At 40.1% G+C, this 18426-nt stretch overlaps 2 protein-coding genes across 3 annotated transcripts in view; one reads left to right on the top strand and one right to left on the bottom strand.

Moving 5' to 3' along the window:
- Positions 1–5576: 5576 nt before the first annotated feature.
- The window catches only part of atf7ip (activating transcription factor 7 interacting protein), a 68221-nt gene continuing 55371 nt past the window's right edge, over positions 5577–18426 (top strand). The window contains exon 1 of the mRNA XM_072712042.1: positions 5577–5924. The gene's annotated coding sequence lies outside the window, so the exon portion shown is untranslated. The remainder of the gene's footprint in view (positions 5925–18426) is intronic.
- The window catches only part of LOC140590840 (E3 SUMO-protein ligase ZBED1-like), a 4230-nt gene continuing 1792 nt past the window's right edge, over positions 15989–18426 (bottom strand). Inside the window, exons 1-2 of one of the 2 annotated variants that reach the window (XM_072712040.1) lie at positions 17159–18426; positions 15989–16874 (exon numbers count right to left, since the gene is read on the bottom strand). The exon at positions 17159–18426 is cut by the window's right edge and continues 1792 nt beyond it. In XM_072712040.1, coding sequence (XP_072568141.1) covers positions 16428–16874; positions 17159–18208 — 1497 coding nt within the window. In that variant the 5' untranslated portion in view covers positions 18209–18426 and the 3' untranslated portion in view covers positions 15989–16427. Of the gene's footprint in view, positions 16878–17158 lie in introns of both variants that reach the window. The other variant, XM_072712039.1, reaches the window with a different exon arrangement.

The raw sequence follows: 18426 nt of genomic DNA on the forward strand, positions 1-18426 counted from the left end.
TGTAAATCTGACTGCATGGCTAGGTGCTTGATTTTATACATTAGTGGCAATGGGTCTGAATGAAACACCTGAATTGAATGAATGATTAAGAGGTGTGTCCCGATACTTTTGTCCATATAGTATACACTCACCTAAAGGATTATTAGGAACACCTGTTCAATTTCTCATTAATGCAATTATCTAATCAACCAATCACATGGCAGTTGCTTCAATGCATTTAGGGGTGTGGTCAAGACAATCTCCTGAACTCCAAACTGAATGTCAGAATGGGAAAGAAAGGTGATTTAAGCAATTTTGAGCGTGGCATGGTTGTTGGTACCAGACGGGCCGGTCTGAGTATTTCACAATCTGCTCAGTTACTGGGATTTTCACGCACAACCATTTCTAGGGTTTACAAAGAATGGTGTGCAAAGGGAAAAACATCCAGTATGAGGCAGTCCTGTGGGCGAAAATGCCCTGTTGATGCTAGAGGTCAGAGGAGAATGGCCCGACTGATTCAAGCTGATAGAAGAGCAACTTTGACTGAAATAACCACTCGTTACAACCGAGGTATGCAGCAAAGCATTTGTGAAGCCACAACACGCACAACCTTGAGGCGGATGGGCTACAACAGCAGAAGACCCCACTGGGTACCACTCATCTCCACTACAAATAGGAAAAAGAGGCTACAATTTGCACAAGCTCACCAAAATTGGACAGTTGAAGACTGGAAAAATGTTGCCTAGTCTGATGAGTCTCGATTTCTGTTGAGACATTCAAATGGTAGAGTCAGAATTTGGCGTAAACAGAATGAGAACATGGATCCATCATGCCTTGTTACCACTGTGCAGGCTGGTGGTGGTGGTGTAATGGTGTTGGGGATGTTTTCTTGGCACACTTTAGGCCCCTTAGTGCCAATTGGGCATCGTTTAAATGCCACGGCCTACCTGAGCATTGTTTCTGACCATGTCCATCCCTTTATGACCACCATGTACCCATGCATGAAATGCATGTGCATTTCAATAATTTTAATCCTCTGATGGCTACTTCCAGCTGGATAATGCACCATGTCACAAAGCTCGAATCATTTCAAATTGGTTTCTTGAACATGACAATGAGTTCACTGTACTAAAATGGCCCCCACATTCACCACATCTCAACCCAATAGAGCATCTTTGGGATGTGGTGGAACGGGAGCTTCGTGCCCTGGATGTGCATCCCACAAATCTCCATCAACTGCAAGATGCTATCCTATCAATATGGGCCAACATTTCAAAAGAATGCTTTCAGCACCTTGTTCAATCAATGCCACGTAGAATTAAAGCAGTTCTGAAGGCGAAAGGGGGTCAAACACTGTATTAGTATGGTGTTCCTAATAATCCTTTAGGTGAGTGTATGTCTCTTTAATGACACTTTACTCTAAAGGAATTAACATTTTTCAGCTTGAACAAAAGGTTTATTTTCAAGCAGTCTTTTCCAAACTTCACAAACATAATGTCAATGTAACTAAAGGTCCTTGGAATTGATCAGAATGTCATCCAGGTAGATGAAGACAAAAGGGTTTAACCAGGTCACGAAGATTATACTGTGGAAAGTAGCTGGTGCGTTTGTTAGCCCAAAAGGCATGACCAGGCAAGTACTCATAGTGCCCACTAGATGTGTTGAAGGCTGTTTTCCATTTACCCCCCCCCCCCAGGGATGTGAACCAGATGGTAGGCTTTTCTTGGTAAAACCCTATGCCCCCTGTAACAGCTGAAATGCAGATGAGAACAGTGCCAACAGGTAACAGTTCTTGAGAGTTATGTCATTCAATCTTAGTAATCAATACATGGTTGAAGAGACCCATTCTTCTTAAACAAAGAAGAATCCTACCCCCACCGATGAAGAGGAAGGTAAGATAAGTCCCAATGCCAGACACTCATTGTTGCATTTTTCCATGGCCTCCTGCTCATGTTCCATCAGGGAATACGACCTTCCTTCATTGAGATGTTCTTGGGAACAATTCAATGGCATAAACATAGGGGCAGTAACGAGGCAGTGAGGTGCTGAAAACTTCCCTCAGTTCATGGTAGTCCTCCAGGACTGAAGGCAGATCAGGTATCTCCTCCATCACCATTCCACCAGCTAGTCCTCGATCATGTGCTGCCACCATGCAGGGCCCTGAACAATAACCGATCCACTGTAAAGCCTCACCAATCTGCTAGTCAATGTGAGGGTTATGTTTCCTAAGCCATGGGCAAGGAATTCTGGGTTATGTAGTGCATAAAGACCGATCTCTGACTGTAAACCTGTTTTTATTAAATAAATGAACCTCCTTAACCCAAACACATTAAGGACTCTGCTCCATGGAGACTATACCGCTTATGATACTATGACTTAGCACCAGTTACACAACCCCTGTGGCTACATTTGTGCCTCAGTTCTAAAGCACCGCACGCGGTTTTCACACTTAATGCAACTAGGGAAGATCCATGTTTGGATGTCATGTTGTAAAAGCTGTACATCTAAAGTTCAAGATTAAGTGCTCCTCTACATTGTGCCTTCTCTACATCCAATGACAAGATGAATGGAACAATCCATGGCAGATTCCCTGCTTATCGTTATATAGGGACGCTAACATTTAAGCAAGGACAAATGCATCACATGTTACCAGGAAAATAATCCACAATAAATGATGCATACCATTGACCCCTTTGCAACTCTGAAACATTGTGACTGTACCACGGTCCACTTCCTCTTGAAATGCAGGCAGAAACTTTTTAATAAGAAACAAAACTTAGCAAGCATTGCAATTTTAACGATTGTTCCTTTTTATGATTATGTAGTATGTTTTTAAAATCACTTAAAAATTACCACTGCTCCTTGTGCATGACTGCTGCACGTGCATTTCAATAATTTTAATCCTTGCAGTTTAAATCACTTACAGATGTGTTTGTGATTAAATCTGTTTTTGAAGTCCTTTTTTGCTTTATTAATATCCCAGTGTTTCTTGCAACATTTGAATTTTTCCAGTATTGTGCACCTGTAGTATGTTATACCAAATTCTTTTTTATTCCTTGTCATGCCACCCAAATTTTCTTCTGGTTCTTCTGACCAGATTGCAGCTTGGGTCTCTTCATTTGTCCATGCATTCATTATTATTACTTTTTTAACATGCTATCTGCATTACCAATCAGCAGTGAACAAATTTGCAAGTCCCACCCTCAAGTGCCGAAGTACCAAACAGGTACACCAACTAGTTTGACACTTTTGATACTGGAACTTTTCGTACTGGTATTCAACCGGATGTCAATCAAAAATGGAAATTACCAAAAGTACAATGCCTGGTGCAGTGGAAAAGCACCTAAAATCTGCCAAGGCTGTTGTATCCAGAGTGGAATGACGGACCAGGAAAGCCATACAAAATCACAGAGCTGTTTTGACAGATCGGAAGGTTACATACTGTATATGGGTGTTCATAGGCACTACTGTTGTATTTAGTGTTTTATCTTATTTTATTTTTTTGTATTCTTATTCTTGTATTTTTATATTCTTGGTATTACTCTTGTACTCTTTTCAGGCTATCTGTCTAGAGCTGTGGTAATGCACAAATTTCCCCACTGTGGGATCAAAAAAGTCCTATCTATCTATCTTACCAGCAACTTAAATGAATACGCAGACGCTTTGACATCACACATCAGCTTTCTTGAAGACAGCTTTATTTCCATAGGATTCCAGGTTATTTACAACAAGAACAAGTTGAGAAGAACTCATGCAACTTCATAAGACACATGAGTAAGGCTATAGGAGAAGGGATCTTAAACACTTCAAGACTTCAAGTAAAAATTACAGGAGGATGGAATCAGAGCAGTGAAGCAACAGTAGACTAATGACCCAAACAGAATCTACTGTAGATTTTACTGGTCTAAAACTAACCCAGAACGTTCCGTCCCTATTACTCAAAAACCAAGAAAGTACCAGGTCCAAATTCTGTCTTTCCTGCCTTGCTGAAACACTGTGCATATCAACTGGCACCAGTGTTCCGAAATACTGTCAATAAAACTTGGTACTGCCCCCATCTGCTTCAAAGACACCGTTTCTGTCCCAGTACCCAAAAAACCAAGAATACATACAATTTCCTCTGTCCTCTACAGTCATGAAGACCTTTGAAAGACTTGTGGTTATCTACTGTACCTCAAAATAATTGGAAACTCTTTGCTGGACCCCCTTGAATTTGAATAGATATTCATGACCCACACCAAGTAACATTTGATCGACCATTTATTTTACTTACATCTGTACTTATGCAACTCTCCTCTTGCTGATTTTCTCGCATGTGGTGCCAGAAGATTTTATTAGACTAAAACATCAAAGCACTATCTGGTTTAAGAAAAATTTATTTAAAGAATTTATTTTAAAAACATCCTGCATTGTTTTCCTGGAACAAAAACATAAAATAATCTTATACAAAAACCATAAACTGAAAGAATTGACAGAAAATAATCATGTAGGTCTTAATATATTCAGACTAAGAAGAAATGTATTTCAACTGTATGGATGCAAACAATGACAAGACAAATAAAAATGAATGCTGACAAAAAACCCTTAATAACTCTGGTTGTAAAGTATAAGGCCACCATTACTAAACACATATTTTTTAATAATTAACTTTTATTTTACCAGGCAAATTGCAATAAAAAGAATTTACTGAACATGACCTATGGATTAGCTGGCAGCTGGGTATAGTGGAATAGAAAGCTCATGTGCAGTTAAAATAGTTGCTGAAAGTAGTCTAGCTCCAAGAAAAAATATAAGCCAAAGTAACAACTGCTTCCCTTTAGAGAATCTAAATTATCTGTGAATATGTACCATCCATCCATCCATCCATCCATCCATCCATCCAATTCCCTTAGTAGAACTGTTGTCTCACACTTGCATGCCTGAGGGCTCACGTTCCACCGGACTCTTTGTGTGTGCAGTTTGCATGTTCTCCCTGTGCTACAATGAATTCCCCACCCCAAGTACTCCACTTTCCTCCCCCAGCACCAAATATCGTTGAGTGTTCTGGCATCACTGAATGACTAAAATGTGTTTGTGCGTGTGCATGCCCTACGATGGACTGGCGTCGTTTCTAACGTGATTCCCAGCCTTCTGACCTATGGTGAAAATGGATGGATGGACAAATATCCGAATGATAAATCTCTAATAGCCCATTTGATTACTTTCGAAAACTGAGCTGCTGTATTTGTTATGTTCCTCCTTGCTGCACAGTTTGACTTTACTCAGACTCACATAGCTTGCTTACAGAAGTCCAGAATATGAAATATTGTCTGCAGTGATTCAGCTGGCAAGTTAGATTACTTCCAGGACCGTTTCAAGGGATAAAAAAAAGAGAACCAGAAAATGCATTTTAAGCTACCTGTTCTGTAGACAACAAGTTAGTAACCCTCTTGTTGCTTCTGCAGGATGTTATCATTCACATTTTAGGACCCTATCTCCTCACTAGCGCCCCCTGGGGGCAACACTGCCAACGAGAAGCCGAGAAACGTGGGGGTGGGGTAAATGCGCAGGCGCATTGGCGCCTCTCTGAACTGTTACCACGTGATCAACTCGAGACTGGCGGGAACATGTTATCTGGCTATCCGGAGTTAAACAACAAGGAGACATAAGAGAAACCACCGTTAGAACGTTGTCAGATAAAAATATTTTAAAAATTGGTGAGGAGCGTTAATTGGTGTAACGACCTTGTAGCAGATTTTGAAAGTTGCAAGAAACTGTTTGCGTTTTAGACCCTGTTAAATGAATTTTTAAATCGCATTTATTAAAAAAAAATATTATCGGCATTGTATGTCATAGCTATAATTTAAAGAGTAGAAACAAAAAGCAGGACGACTCTATCAAGCGAAATTGCAAATTTTCTTCCAAATTCGAGTTGGAGGACTGTTGGCTTCAAGTGGGCGTGTAAGGTGAGATATTGGTGCTTTGTTCATGCTGATTTCTCTCTCCCCATTCACTGGCTTTTGATCGTGAGGTTTTAAATTACAACCGACGACTTCAATTTCTCCTATCATGGTTCTGGGCAAAAAGTTACATGCAGTCTCTATGGCGGATATCGACCGTAGCTTATTCCTGTTAGAGGATCATTATTAGCATTGTTTATTTGATAATTTAGAAACGGTAAAATACGTGATTGATTTTGATGTCCCTTTAAACGCTCCGTTAATGAATCACATCTATGTGAAATTTAAATTATAATTGGAGCAACAGCCTGCAACCAAAAATGTAAAACTACTTACAGGAAAAAAAACTATTATTGTGAGTGTGATACAGTCAAGAAAAGTATATAAGAAAACAAATCTTGGTCATGGCAAATTTAATTAAACCTGTCAAGTCACTCATGGCTGTAGTGTGAAATGAATTAGTGCTCTGGACAATGGGTGCCTCAGGTAAAATTCCGATCTCAGTTTTGTTACCTGGAATTCCGGGGAATACAACCTGCCCTTGGCTGATCCTTAGGGCATTTTGTTTCATACGGTCTGAAGGCTGCTACCCTGGAGGTTTAGTGTAATTTTAGAAAAAATCCCCTTCGTCAAACAGAAGTTCACTGGAATCAGGGTTTGAGCAATTTGTAGCAAGCTGTTTATGAAGACAGTAAGTTCGGATGAACACTTGAATACTGCTGGCATTATGTGGTTATATAGGTCATGATCCCGTGCACTGATCACCTCACTGTTGGCTTTTTAAAAATGTGTATTACCTAATGTCTGTTATGTGTTAGAACTTTTAACAGGTGCTTTCTCGCCGAAGGTCATGAGCCTACTTCCTGGTTCCGAGTTTCTGGACAGTCTCGACCTATGATTTTTGTAAACTTTTCCCACCGTACAACATTAACTCTGACTTCTATGCTAAATAAGCATGGAAGACGCAAAACGCTCGTTGGTTAAACTTAAAAAACGCAATTCCATATCAAACTATGCCACCACCCCCATACGATGGAACTACTCGTTTTGAAAGGAGACACAGCAGTTGATTTATATTTTATTTATACAACACTGGCCAGATCCATCTTTCGTTTGCTACAGAATAAAACACGATGCAACATTATTCCAATAAGCGCTGGCAAGTTTTACCGCCGGCATCGGCGATATTAGTCAGAAGTATACCGGTCGAATTTTCCGATCTAGAAATATGGAGACGCAAGCAAAAAGCTATTCATGCATTTTATGTAATTGAGGTACACAAGTAATTTCAGCTGCTCAATTTTGCTCCAATACTTATATCTCATTCCCGCATAACTGCCAGGTTAGAGCCGGTGCTTGTGGTCAACCAATCAGCAAATTTGTAGCTATAAGCCTCATCTATGTAGCTCGTGGTCGAACGAAAAGTACATTGGGGCTCATTTATAAATGCTTCGCACTAACGAAATAGCCGCGAAACATTCGTACGCACATTTGAACGAAAATTTTGAGATTCATAAAGGAACAACATAAATAAAACATAGCCTGAAAATATTTGCAGCTTTACGAATCGTCCAGAGCAGTCGTTGCTAACGTTTTGGAGGAAACGATAAGGGAAAAAAAACGAGTTTTCGAATTCAGATAGACATGTCCATCTTGTTTTAACGCTTGGTGAAATGCCCATTAATTCCAAAAACATTTATATTTAATATACAACTGTCATTACGCAGAGTGACCATATTTTGGTTTTCAAAAAAGAGGACACTGAGCAAAATGGCAGCATATGGCAGACAGACACCCACAGTGAGTGTCAGGTTGGGGTTTAAATAATTGGTGGCACCATGACAATGTGTGAATTTTTAAGCTGTTCAGGATGTGTTACTGTCCACAAGCAAGCTACTGCTCTGACTCTTGGCTGTTGCTGTGGTGCGGAGGGTAACGACTGGGATGCATTTAGACCCATGTTTGTGTTAAGGGAGTGTAAGTGACTGAGCAATGATGGCGTGCAAGAAGGTGGCAGCTAAAGAGGAAGGTTAAAAAAAAAAATGCAAAACGTGCAGAATGAACGACGATTGTCAAGCAAAAGCCAAATCTGGGAAATGCTAGCTGGACGTATGTTTTAGGCCCCAAAAAGAGGATGTGTGGTCACCCTATATATATACATCAAATGTATCCACCAATGTGTACACCTTCATGCACAGTAATGTAATAGGTATAATATGACTGTTTGTAAGCAGCATCACCATGACGTGACTAGCTTTATATATGAAGAGAATGAGTATTTAGAGATCACAATGATTGTTTTTCCAATGATGATTTGTGGCTTAGCTGTCTTAGACTGCCAGGAGCAGTTATGATGGAATTGTGTGATAAATTGCTGAGTCATTGGGTGTCTTCAAACAAAGAGTAAAAACCCACCTATTTTAGAAGTACTTGGATATACACTTCCAGCATTATACTTTTATTTTTTTATTATTGTATTACTGGGACAACAGTTGCCAAGAGTTTTTTAGATTGATAGTATTCCTAGCCAGGTTCATTTGAACCAGTATCAGAATGTATTAACTGATGAGATTTCTAAGCACTTGCTCTGGCTACGGATGTCTCCCAAATGCCGTAAATGTAAATTGGTCCCAGCTTTTGAATAACAATCAGTTTTGACTTGGAAAAACAGAAGTAATACAGGCACTTCGCTTTTAAATTAATTATACAGAACTCGGAGGCAGTATGTATTTAGTGCTGAAAGGAAGAGAAAATTCAATTACCCTGTTCATGGTTGAAAAATCAAATTAGTTGTCTAACCTTAGCTGAAGTTAGTTTGTGTCTTAGACCCAACTGCCGTGTCCTGAAGAGAAATGCATTATCTTTCTTATATTTAGCAAGGACACTCATGCTGAAAGTTGTGATAGTCAAGTTACGTATTGAGTCTGGTAGCTACCAGTGCAGAACAGTTGTTGTTTTCTTTCCTAGAATTCGAAGCTACTGCCAAAGTCAAAAAACATTCATAAAATAAGGAGAAAAGCAGTTGCTTAACCTGGTCTGTGTTTGTAGGGGTTTGCAATTTGATGATATTAAATCGTGAACGATTAAAATGTATCCATGATTTGCCGTTATGGAGAGATCATTAGTATCTTGCTACAGTGCACATTCTATCAGTTGCAGTTCTATGGCTCATACACGCATCTAAAGCTGTTTTGTCAGCCGAATCCTTTTTGACACACCAATAAACCAGCAACAGCAAACAGTGAGTAATACCTTGGATTTCTTCCTCTCTCCCTTTCGTGTCCTGGTAGCTTATTGTATTTTCACTGTTGCATCTCGGTGGCTAGTGTTTGGCAGATTATCATAAGCTTCGATGAGTCTATGTTTGTCATTGAGAGAAAATTACTTTCTTTTCTTATGTTTTCTGTGTACGCAGCATTAGCCTCAGGTAGCTAACCAGAAGCAGACAGGTTACCACAAGGCAAAGTAGGCTTATCAAAGTGAATTCAAAAAAAGACTTACCATAGTTTACATTTTTTCCGTATGTTGTCATGTATTAAAAGACCCAAAATGAACACTGTAAGTGGACTACTTGATTACTATAAGCTAGTTATTTATACAGTATTTGCATAGGAATGATTCTGTCCCAAGCTTTTTGATCCATATAAGCAGTTGGTCACTATAAGCGGGTTCCACTGTAATTTATGCCATCTGCTGTTGTTTAATGACATTTAAATTCTAGCCCTTGAAAATAAGACAACCCCTGTTGTTTAAGATGTATTTTTTGGGGGAAAAATACTTATATTCACGCAGTACGTATAGGATAATAACAAGTATATCATGATACTGTGGTTCACGTGTGCATATTGAGGGGCGTACCAAGCGGTTCAATAAAACACCATGTGCCGTTATCCCCCTAGTAATTTACAGTGGTAAGATGCGCAAGTCGGATGGCGACATGACAAACCTTTTTAACCACCTCAGAAGAAAACACCCGAAGGAGTATGCTGTTATTTTTCCTTTCAGGTTTTGTTACCTTTTAAGGCTACATTTTTTTAAATAAGGGAATTACAGACGCTCCTCTACTTACGAACTTTCAGACATACGAACAAAGAGGACTGTAAGTCCAAATTGTGTTCATTATAGTGCTGCCCCAAACGATTATTCTTTAAATGATTAATCTAGCGATAATTTTTTTTGTGTTATTTGACTAATCTAACAACTAATTTTTCGATCTGATAAATTTATTGATAAGCAATTATTTTCAATTTAGTCATTTAATACAATTCACCCCCTCCCCCACACACACACGTGAAATTCTCATTATTTCAATTTATTAAAACATTTCATAAACATTAGAGCATTATTAACAAAAAGGCAAATCTTAAGAGATTCAATAGGACTTCTATGGTAGACTGAAGTTAATAATCACTGCAATAGTTTTTACTTAATTACTTCAGTACATCAATTTGACTAATGTTGAAATAGATGCTAAAACATGGAAACTAGAGAAACATGTTTTTAACAAACATGGTAGCTTATAGTTAAGCTTACTTCAGTGAGTAAAGAACGATATAGGCTATAGTGAGTAAGAGTAGTCATAAACGATCATTTGTCTCACTCTTGCATGACAGGATAAGTAAACAGAAAATGTAAAACGGCTGAAACAGCATCATTAATGTCAGCTACAGTAGAGGTACAGAAAAGGTATCATGACTGAAGTATTCCCAAACTTTGGAAGACCGTGTGCGAGCCTTTTTTTTCTGTGTGTTTCTCCAGAGGCTCCGGAGCTCTGCTGGTAGATGCAGCCATGTTGCCTCGTGAGCGGAGTGGCGGGGCGGTGGCAAATTTCTATTTTTCAGAGTGGTAGGAGATGTCTCATTCATTTTTATGAAAGAAGTGCTACATGATTGGCCAGTGCATGCCTTACAAAATAGTGCTGGCACCGGTGATACAGGGCTTATCCTTTAAGGTGCGCAATTGCGCGTGCATGCCATCATTCGCCTAAAATGGTGAAGAGCTGCGCAAAGAAATGCGCGCCTATCAATAAAAAAGAATTAAATTGTACGCGCCTCATAATTTGTCACGTGACCACTCGACGCTCCACGGAATTATTCATGACAACAATGGCGTCGAAAAAAAGCATGGATAGCAAGGGTCATCCGTGTCAGAATGCAACGTTTTTGAAGTGGGACGTGATGCGGAGGGGGATTCTGCCAAGTAAAACCGCTAATTTAGGCGGGAAGGAAATGGTTCTAGAGGTGAGTTCATTGTCTGACAACTAAGCAAGTCGTGATGGTCGAAAAATGTGCTGAGAAGTTGGGCGAGATTTACTGTCTAGGTCCACGACCGACCGTCCATGGCATACCCACCGAGTTAAGACAGCGCTGCGGCTGCGATACTTCGTCTCTCTCTGTCCATTTTGACATGTTTCAAGTTCGTTTTAACAAGTAACTTTTTTTCTTTACTTTTTAATAAGTAAAGATGTGGAAATTGAAAGCATGCATTTAATTTGGCTATATAGTGTGATTAAGTGTGTGTTTTTCGTGAGCTGGTTGCTGCTGCGGCGGGGGTGGGGCGGAGGATCGTGATGTCGGCTCAGCATCGTGATGTCTATCGGCCATCAGCGATGGACGATGGCATCGTCTATCGACCCAACCCTATTGTCCAACTCTTAATATTGAGCTATCCTCACTCCGAGTCCTAGTCCAACAGCAATATCCTTGGCTACTGTCATTACTCACCCTGTGGTCTAGTTGCAGATTCTCTCCTGGAAGGCAACCTACTCAAAACTACTCGAGCACTTAAGAGATGGCATCTTCATAACTAGTTAATATTAGCTGTATACATGTTAAGGATTGGCTGCTGCTGGGATCGACTGCTGATGTGTTCTTCATCCAAGAATGAAGTTTTCAGAGAAGACACTGGCTAATAGAGATGCGCGGATCAGCTAAAATGTCACACGAATCCGCGGATTTAAACAAATCATCCACCCGCCACCCGCCCGCACCTATAATTTTCTCTGATATAGATATCCGCACCCGCTTCTTCGTTTTTAACAGCAGATTCAGTGACTTTAGAGCTAATCTGCGCATCTCTGATAGTAAAATAATACGCGTATCATATGCTGCTTTACATGAACATTTATTCATAAAACAAATTTTGTCTTTGGCCAGATTAGCCAACATTTTCTCAATAAAATAAACAGTCTTTAGCCTACTCCATTCAGACTTTAATGGGAATATCACCGTTTCTGTCGCTGCAACACATAAACACACAATGACTGGATAACGGCAATTTTATTAGCCCTATCTATTCAAATAATACAGAATATTATGCTTTCCAAATAGATTAAAAAAAAAAGAGAGAGAACAATTAAGAACTTTTTTCCCCAAAAAAGGCACTTATACAGACGATAGGTAACAGGCGATAGGCACTTCGCTAAACCGCTCCCACACAGCACTTTTCTTTCCTTCCTTTTGTTTTGTTTTTAATTCTCCCTTTTTTAGTCTCTCTCGGATCTGTTTCGCCTCCATTTCTGCTTTAAGAAATGGACCCCCCTCCTCCCGCCACGCACGTATTTTTTGAAAACGAGAGCGCAAATTAGCGACTGTCTGCCTGATGAAAAATGCATTTAAAACATGTTCGTATTTTAGAGAATGTAGTTGATATTTGCATCATTAATGATTGATCTCATCCACCCGCAATTAATTAAAATGTATTTTTTTATTACCCACCCAACCCGCGGATTATCTGCAGCGCCCGCGGATATAACCGCCATCCGCGCATCTCTACTGGCTAACAAATGCAATTTCAGTGGAGAAACAGAATTTGGCTCATACAAATTATTGGATGTCATCTCTAAGTTTTGGCCCATATAATCTTAATATTATGGTGCTCTTCCCCTCTGAGCCTTCTGCAGCAAGTGTTAGGCAAATTGAGGACAATCTCCAAAGTATTGATGCAAAAAAGACTGAATTCTGAATTGCAAATTTTATTCACCAATAAAAAGTGATTCACTTTAAATGGGTTTCTACAAAATATGTTAAAGCATTAAAACTAGGACAAAATTCTCAACTAACACTAGGACTACAAAAAACAGAAATATGTAGAAATACAAGTACATTTTGGCCCATTGCACCAAAGTCCAACCACATTTTAGGCGCACAAAAAAGGTAAAATTGTGCACCTAGCACTTTTTAGGTGCACAAATTTGTGTGCGCTTGCATTTTTCAAAGGACAAACCCTGGCGATATTAGACAAAACTATATCAGTCTGGAATTGATATAGTTTTAACTGTGCCAGCCGTGAAACAACTAGCCAGCTTATTAGCGGAATAACTTTTTATTGTAAATGAAAACCATGCCGCATGTCCAATAAATAAAATACTGTAGCTCTCGACTTGCGAAGAGATCATCAGGTGGACAATAAAGTTCAGTTATTAGCAGACTTTCACTGCGCGGTTCTTAAAAGTACAGCGTTAATTGTTAACGTGCTCCCGAGGGGATAAAGTACTTTCCCTTACAATACGTTTAGCTTATCATTTAGTGCATCTTGTTCGTAAGTAGAGGAGCGTCTGTAGTTTGGTTGTACTTTTCAGTAACTTGCAAAAATGTGTGTGTGTGTGTGTGTGTGTGTGTGTACTGTATATATTCCAATTCCAAAAAACTTTATTTGTCCCCGAGGGGCAATTTAAAAGGCATAGAGGAGCAGCGCACACAAATAACAGTTGTAACATTTGACACAACAGATGACACACAATAGACACACAACGAACTATGAACAATAATAAATAAATGACTTTAAGTACAGAGGCAATAAGGTGCATGATGATGAAAGTGAAAAAATGAGAAGCGAGACTATGGATATATATATAAAAAAATGTGTGTGTGTGTCACAGTGGTACTTCAGAACTTGAATTTAATCCGTTCAGAACTCTGGATCGAATCCTAAAGAGTTTTGTACCCCATAAGAAATAATGGAAAACCAATTAATTAGTTCCCAGCCCCAAAAAATTACATCTAAATATGTTTTTATTTATTTATTTTTTTATAGCATTTAAACACAAAATGAACCGGATAAAACAAGAAGAGCATATACTGTACTAAACACAGTAATTTGTAAAGTAAGAAAATAAATGTATCCAAACAATGTGTAAAGTAAAAAAAAAACCAATGAGTCCTGCCCCGATCTTCTGCCCCTTCTGTGTGCCACGGCCCCTCATTAACCCCGTGTGGAATCCCCGTGTGATCAGCTGTTTCTGGTTCTTGTCATTAGTCCTCTGTCCATTTTGTCCGTGTTTCGGTTTCTTTCCCCAACCCAGTCATTGTATTGTCCATCTGCGCTTTGCCTGCCTTACCTGTAATTAAACCTCGTATTCCCCGATACCCTGATGTCTGCGCCTTTGTCTCCGTTCCGTCCCCGCTCGGCACGACAATATTATTATAATTAAATGTATTAATGGTTTATTATTAATATTAAAATAAGTCTTTATTTTTAAATGTATTTTATAAAATAATAATCTCATTGTCTAAATGGTGTTTTTACTGTCTAAATATGTGTATTCAGCTAGTGTAAACATGCACGGTGCTATCACAGCCAATGCAAGGCTGAGACTGAAGCTTTACCCTTTGTTTCCGCTGAGAGACGTGCCGCGACTCATTTCCCTGCGTGTACAAGTTATCTTAGGTTAGCGTTCACGGTTTGACTTCTGAGATTCAGATCGAGTACTAGGTCATTTTTTTCCGAACTGTTTGGTTCGACTTAAGAAATTCGACTTCTAATGAGTTCGAGAACTGAGGTACCACTGTATAGACTTTATGTTAAACGGTTTTAAAAAAATGAGCTCTATGTTAAACTTTAGTTTAAAATAGTTTGCTATACTATCCTTTGATTTAAAATAAAAGCATTTGATTGATTGATTGATTGATGAAACCCTTTATTGCTATTGCAATACACCATGTCACTGGTCACAAGTACCAGCGAAAAAACTGGCCATCAACCTGACCATACATATACAGTACAAACATCACATACACAAATAGGGGGTAGACAGGTCAGGAAGACAGGGGACTATAGGAAAACTCAGAGAAACAAGATTACGTGAGGAGAGTGGAGGTGAATAAAAAAAAAACAGCCCCCAGACTGTACTCCAGTAGGGAGTACAATATAGGAACAGAAAAAAACACCTCAGCAATAAGCACATAGTCACCACATCTCACAACACTAAAGTCGAGACTTGCAACAGGGGAGGGGAATGGGGAGGTGGAGGTAGTCCAGCATAGACAAACAGCCGTCCGGTCCTGCAGCCAACGGCGCTGTACAAGGACCCGCTCGTTCACGCTGGGGGTATGAAGCGGTGAAGGCGTGGGATGGGGGTAGGGTGTCCTTGTGGTTGGGGGAGAGGAATGCAAGAGAGTCTCACTGCCTTGTTCTTCAGGGGGAGTTGTTGAGCTCAGCAGCAGCCTTGGCCAAGGCCCATGCTGATTAGGGGGGAGCCAAAAGCAGATAGAATGGGGTTGTTTGGGTTTTCAGGCGAGAAACTGTAATTTCGCAGCTCCTCTAATGTCCATGCTGGTCTCCGCCATCCAAAACTCTTTGCAGAGCCGTGAGCCTCTCCGTGATGTTATCAAATCTGCGGTCATTAGACACAGTGATGTTATCCAGTTTGCGATCTAAAGCCATAGTCTGGGCGCCAACAGCTCTGCCAAGTCCGTCAATCATCCCGGCCAGCCTAGTTGGGCTTTGAGCGGCTGTCACAGTTTTCTTCAATTTCCGATAAGTCAGGGCAATGCCTAATCCAATCAGCATCAGACCTGTAATCATGGTTCCGAATAGGTAAATGTCTTCGATGTCCTCCACGGAAAGAGCTGCCAGACACACGACCCTCCACTTCTCCCATCCGTCCATCGTGTAGTAGGGCTGTGTATTGGCAAGGGCCTCACGATACGATACGTATCACGATACATGGGTCACGATACGATATATCGCGATATATTGCGATACAATACATATTGTGATATATTGCAATAGTTTGTATTAGTATATGTGTGTCACATTATATTGACAACTTGATAAAGTAGGCAGACGAATTAAAATTCCAATTCCAATTTATTTTCCATCCATTCCAATTCCAAGTTAGAACGGCACAGTGTGATTGAAGTCCATATTGTTATTAAACACTTAACTTAACACTTAAACATTCAACTAAAATGTATATGCCACTAAAGTTACATATAAATTAAATAAACAATTTATAAAACTAAAATAGTAAGTGGCAAAAAAATTAAAGTGCATCAAGTAAACATAAAACTGGAACAAAATGCTCTAATATGAGGTATTCATTGTCACCAAACTGTTAGACCAAAAACGATCTTTTGCCTCCAAACTATTAGAAACTTAAGTGTCTAAAATATTTTGATAACTAATAAATGATTACATATTAACATTGAATGTAAGTAAATGTACCATTCCTGAGTGACTGTAGAACCATCTGAAGTTAACAACAACAAGCAGGATACAATAGCAGGCCTACTTTAGATTTTTGCTCAGGAACAGAATTTGATCAACATGTTTTGGGCTAAGTGCACTCCTCTGTGCTGTGATTATGTCCCCTGCGGTAGAGAAAACTCTCTCTGAGGAGACACTCGTGCCCGGGATACATAGGTATCTTTTTGCAAGGTGTGACAAGAGTGGATACTCGTTTTGGTGCTGCTTCCACCAGTCCAGTGGATTGGCTCCAGTAAGTGACAGGGGTGCTGCTTCCTTGTATTTTTTCATCTCCTCCTCTGCCAGTTCATGTGTGGTTTTTCTCAGTGAGGGTCTCACTGCACCATATGTTTGTCCAAGTAGATCAGCTAAAGTAAAAGAATCTCTGGGTCTCTTGGATGGGATGTCCTCTTGCACAGGACCTTGAACATCCACCACCTCTGGCACCACATCTGCATTAGTCTCTCTTGCCTCCACTCCAGTCTCTCTCTGCTGGAAAAAAACAACAAAAAACCCCACCAAAATTAGCTTTGATTTTATGGAAATTAAGGAAACAAAAAATAGTCCCAAATAAGAACAGTGACAATTCTAGGTCATTAAGTTTCCATGTAATATATATATATTTATGTTGTTGTTAACTAATTTATCTTACATTTAAAAATAAATATCTTACATTTTAATATATCATGTTTTTTAATGTGAAAATGTGAACAGATATATATTTTTGCTTGTCTAACTGACAATGAATTCTAATGTTTATTGGCAAAGCTTACCTGGCACCTTGCAGCTTCTGCAATGACTCTCACATAGATGTCCTGGCGTTTGTCATCAGACAGGAAGGGCAAAGCCTTAAATCTGGGATCCATAGCTGAGGCCACATAAAGAATATCTTTCTGCTCATCATCCAAGTATCTCTTGTTTAGATCCAGGCATATAGCAGATTTAATTTCTTTTATCATGGTGGACTCACTGGGGCTCTCTTGTAGATCATGGATCATCTGGGCATGGAGTGGTGCCACAAGTGATAGGGTTGCGGTGCTCTCCTCTGACAAGACAAGCGTAGCTACCTTCATAGGTTTCAGAGCGCTGACAATTTCTTCTGCAGATGTTATGTCCGAATCATTGAGTGTGCAGAGGTCCTTCTCAGTCTTCCTCACTTCACCTGAGAGGAGGGCTGCACAAATGGCTGGCTGCTGCTCCAGAAACCGCTGCAGCATGTCAAAAGCACTATTCCACCTCGTAACTACGTCAGTCATAAGTTTGTGTTCAGGCAGCTGTAGTAGCTTTTGTTTTTGCTGCAGTACGTGGCTGGCTGTAGTGCTGCGTCTAAAAAAACTGGTTATGCGTCTCACTCTTCCAAGTAGACGCGCGACTGATGGGAGCTTCAGTGCACGCTGTGAAGCTAAATTGATGGCATGCGCGAAACATTTTACATGCAACATGCCGGCCAGCTGTGCTGCTACAGTCATGTTTGACGCGTTGTCTGTTACGACGACAGGGTCCTTCCATTTTATGTCCCATTCCTCCAATGCAGTTTTCAGTAACTCTGCAATGTTACTGCCAGTATGGCTCTCATGCATTGCTCGTGTCTGCAAAACATGTGAAACGAGTTCCCACTCATCTGAAATGTAATGTGACGTAATCGTAACGTACGACTCAGTTGCTCTGGAGGTCCATGCATCGCACGTCAGAGCCACTCTTTCTGCCGAGGCAAGCGATGTTTTGACATGTAGCTTTACCTCTTCGTAAATTGTGGGCACTGCTACGTCCGTTATGTGTCTGCGAGTGGGGATCATGTAGCGCGGCTCCATAGTATTCACCATATGCCTGAAGCCGGCATTTTCAACCACACTATACGGCCGCAAATCCTTACAAATGAAATGCACAACTGATTCCGTTATCTTCTTTGCGCGAGCTGAGGTAGACGGAAGTTTGTTAGTGATGTTATCCAGTGTAGTTTGCCTTAAATCAAGAGGTTTCGGCTGAGGTCGCAGTGCCGCTAATTCATCTGCGTGGTGTCTTGTTAAGTGATAACGCAAGT

The sequence above is a fragment of the Paramormyrops kingsleyae genome, chromosome 5 (genome assembly GCF_048594095.1).
Source record: "Paramormyrops kingsleyae isolate MSU_618 chromosome 5, PKINGS_0.4, whole genome shotgun sequence".
Lineage (NCBI taxonomy): Eukaryota > Metazoa > Chordata > Actinopteri > Osteoglossiformes > Mormyridae > Paramormyrops > Paramormyrops kingsleyae.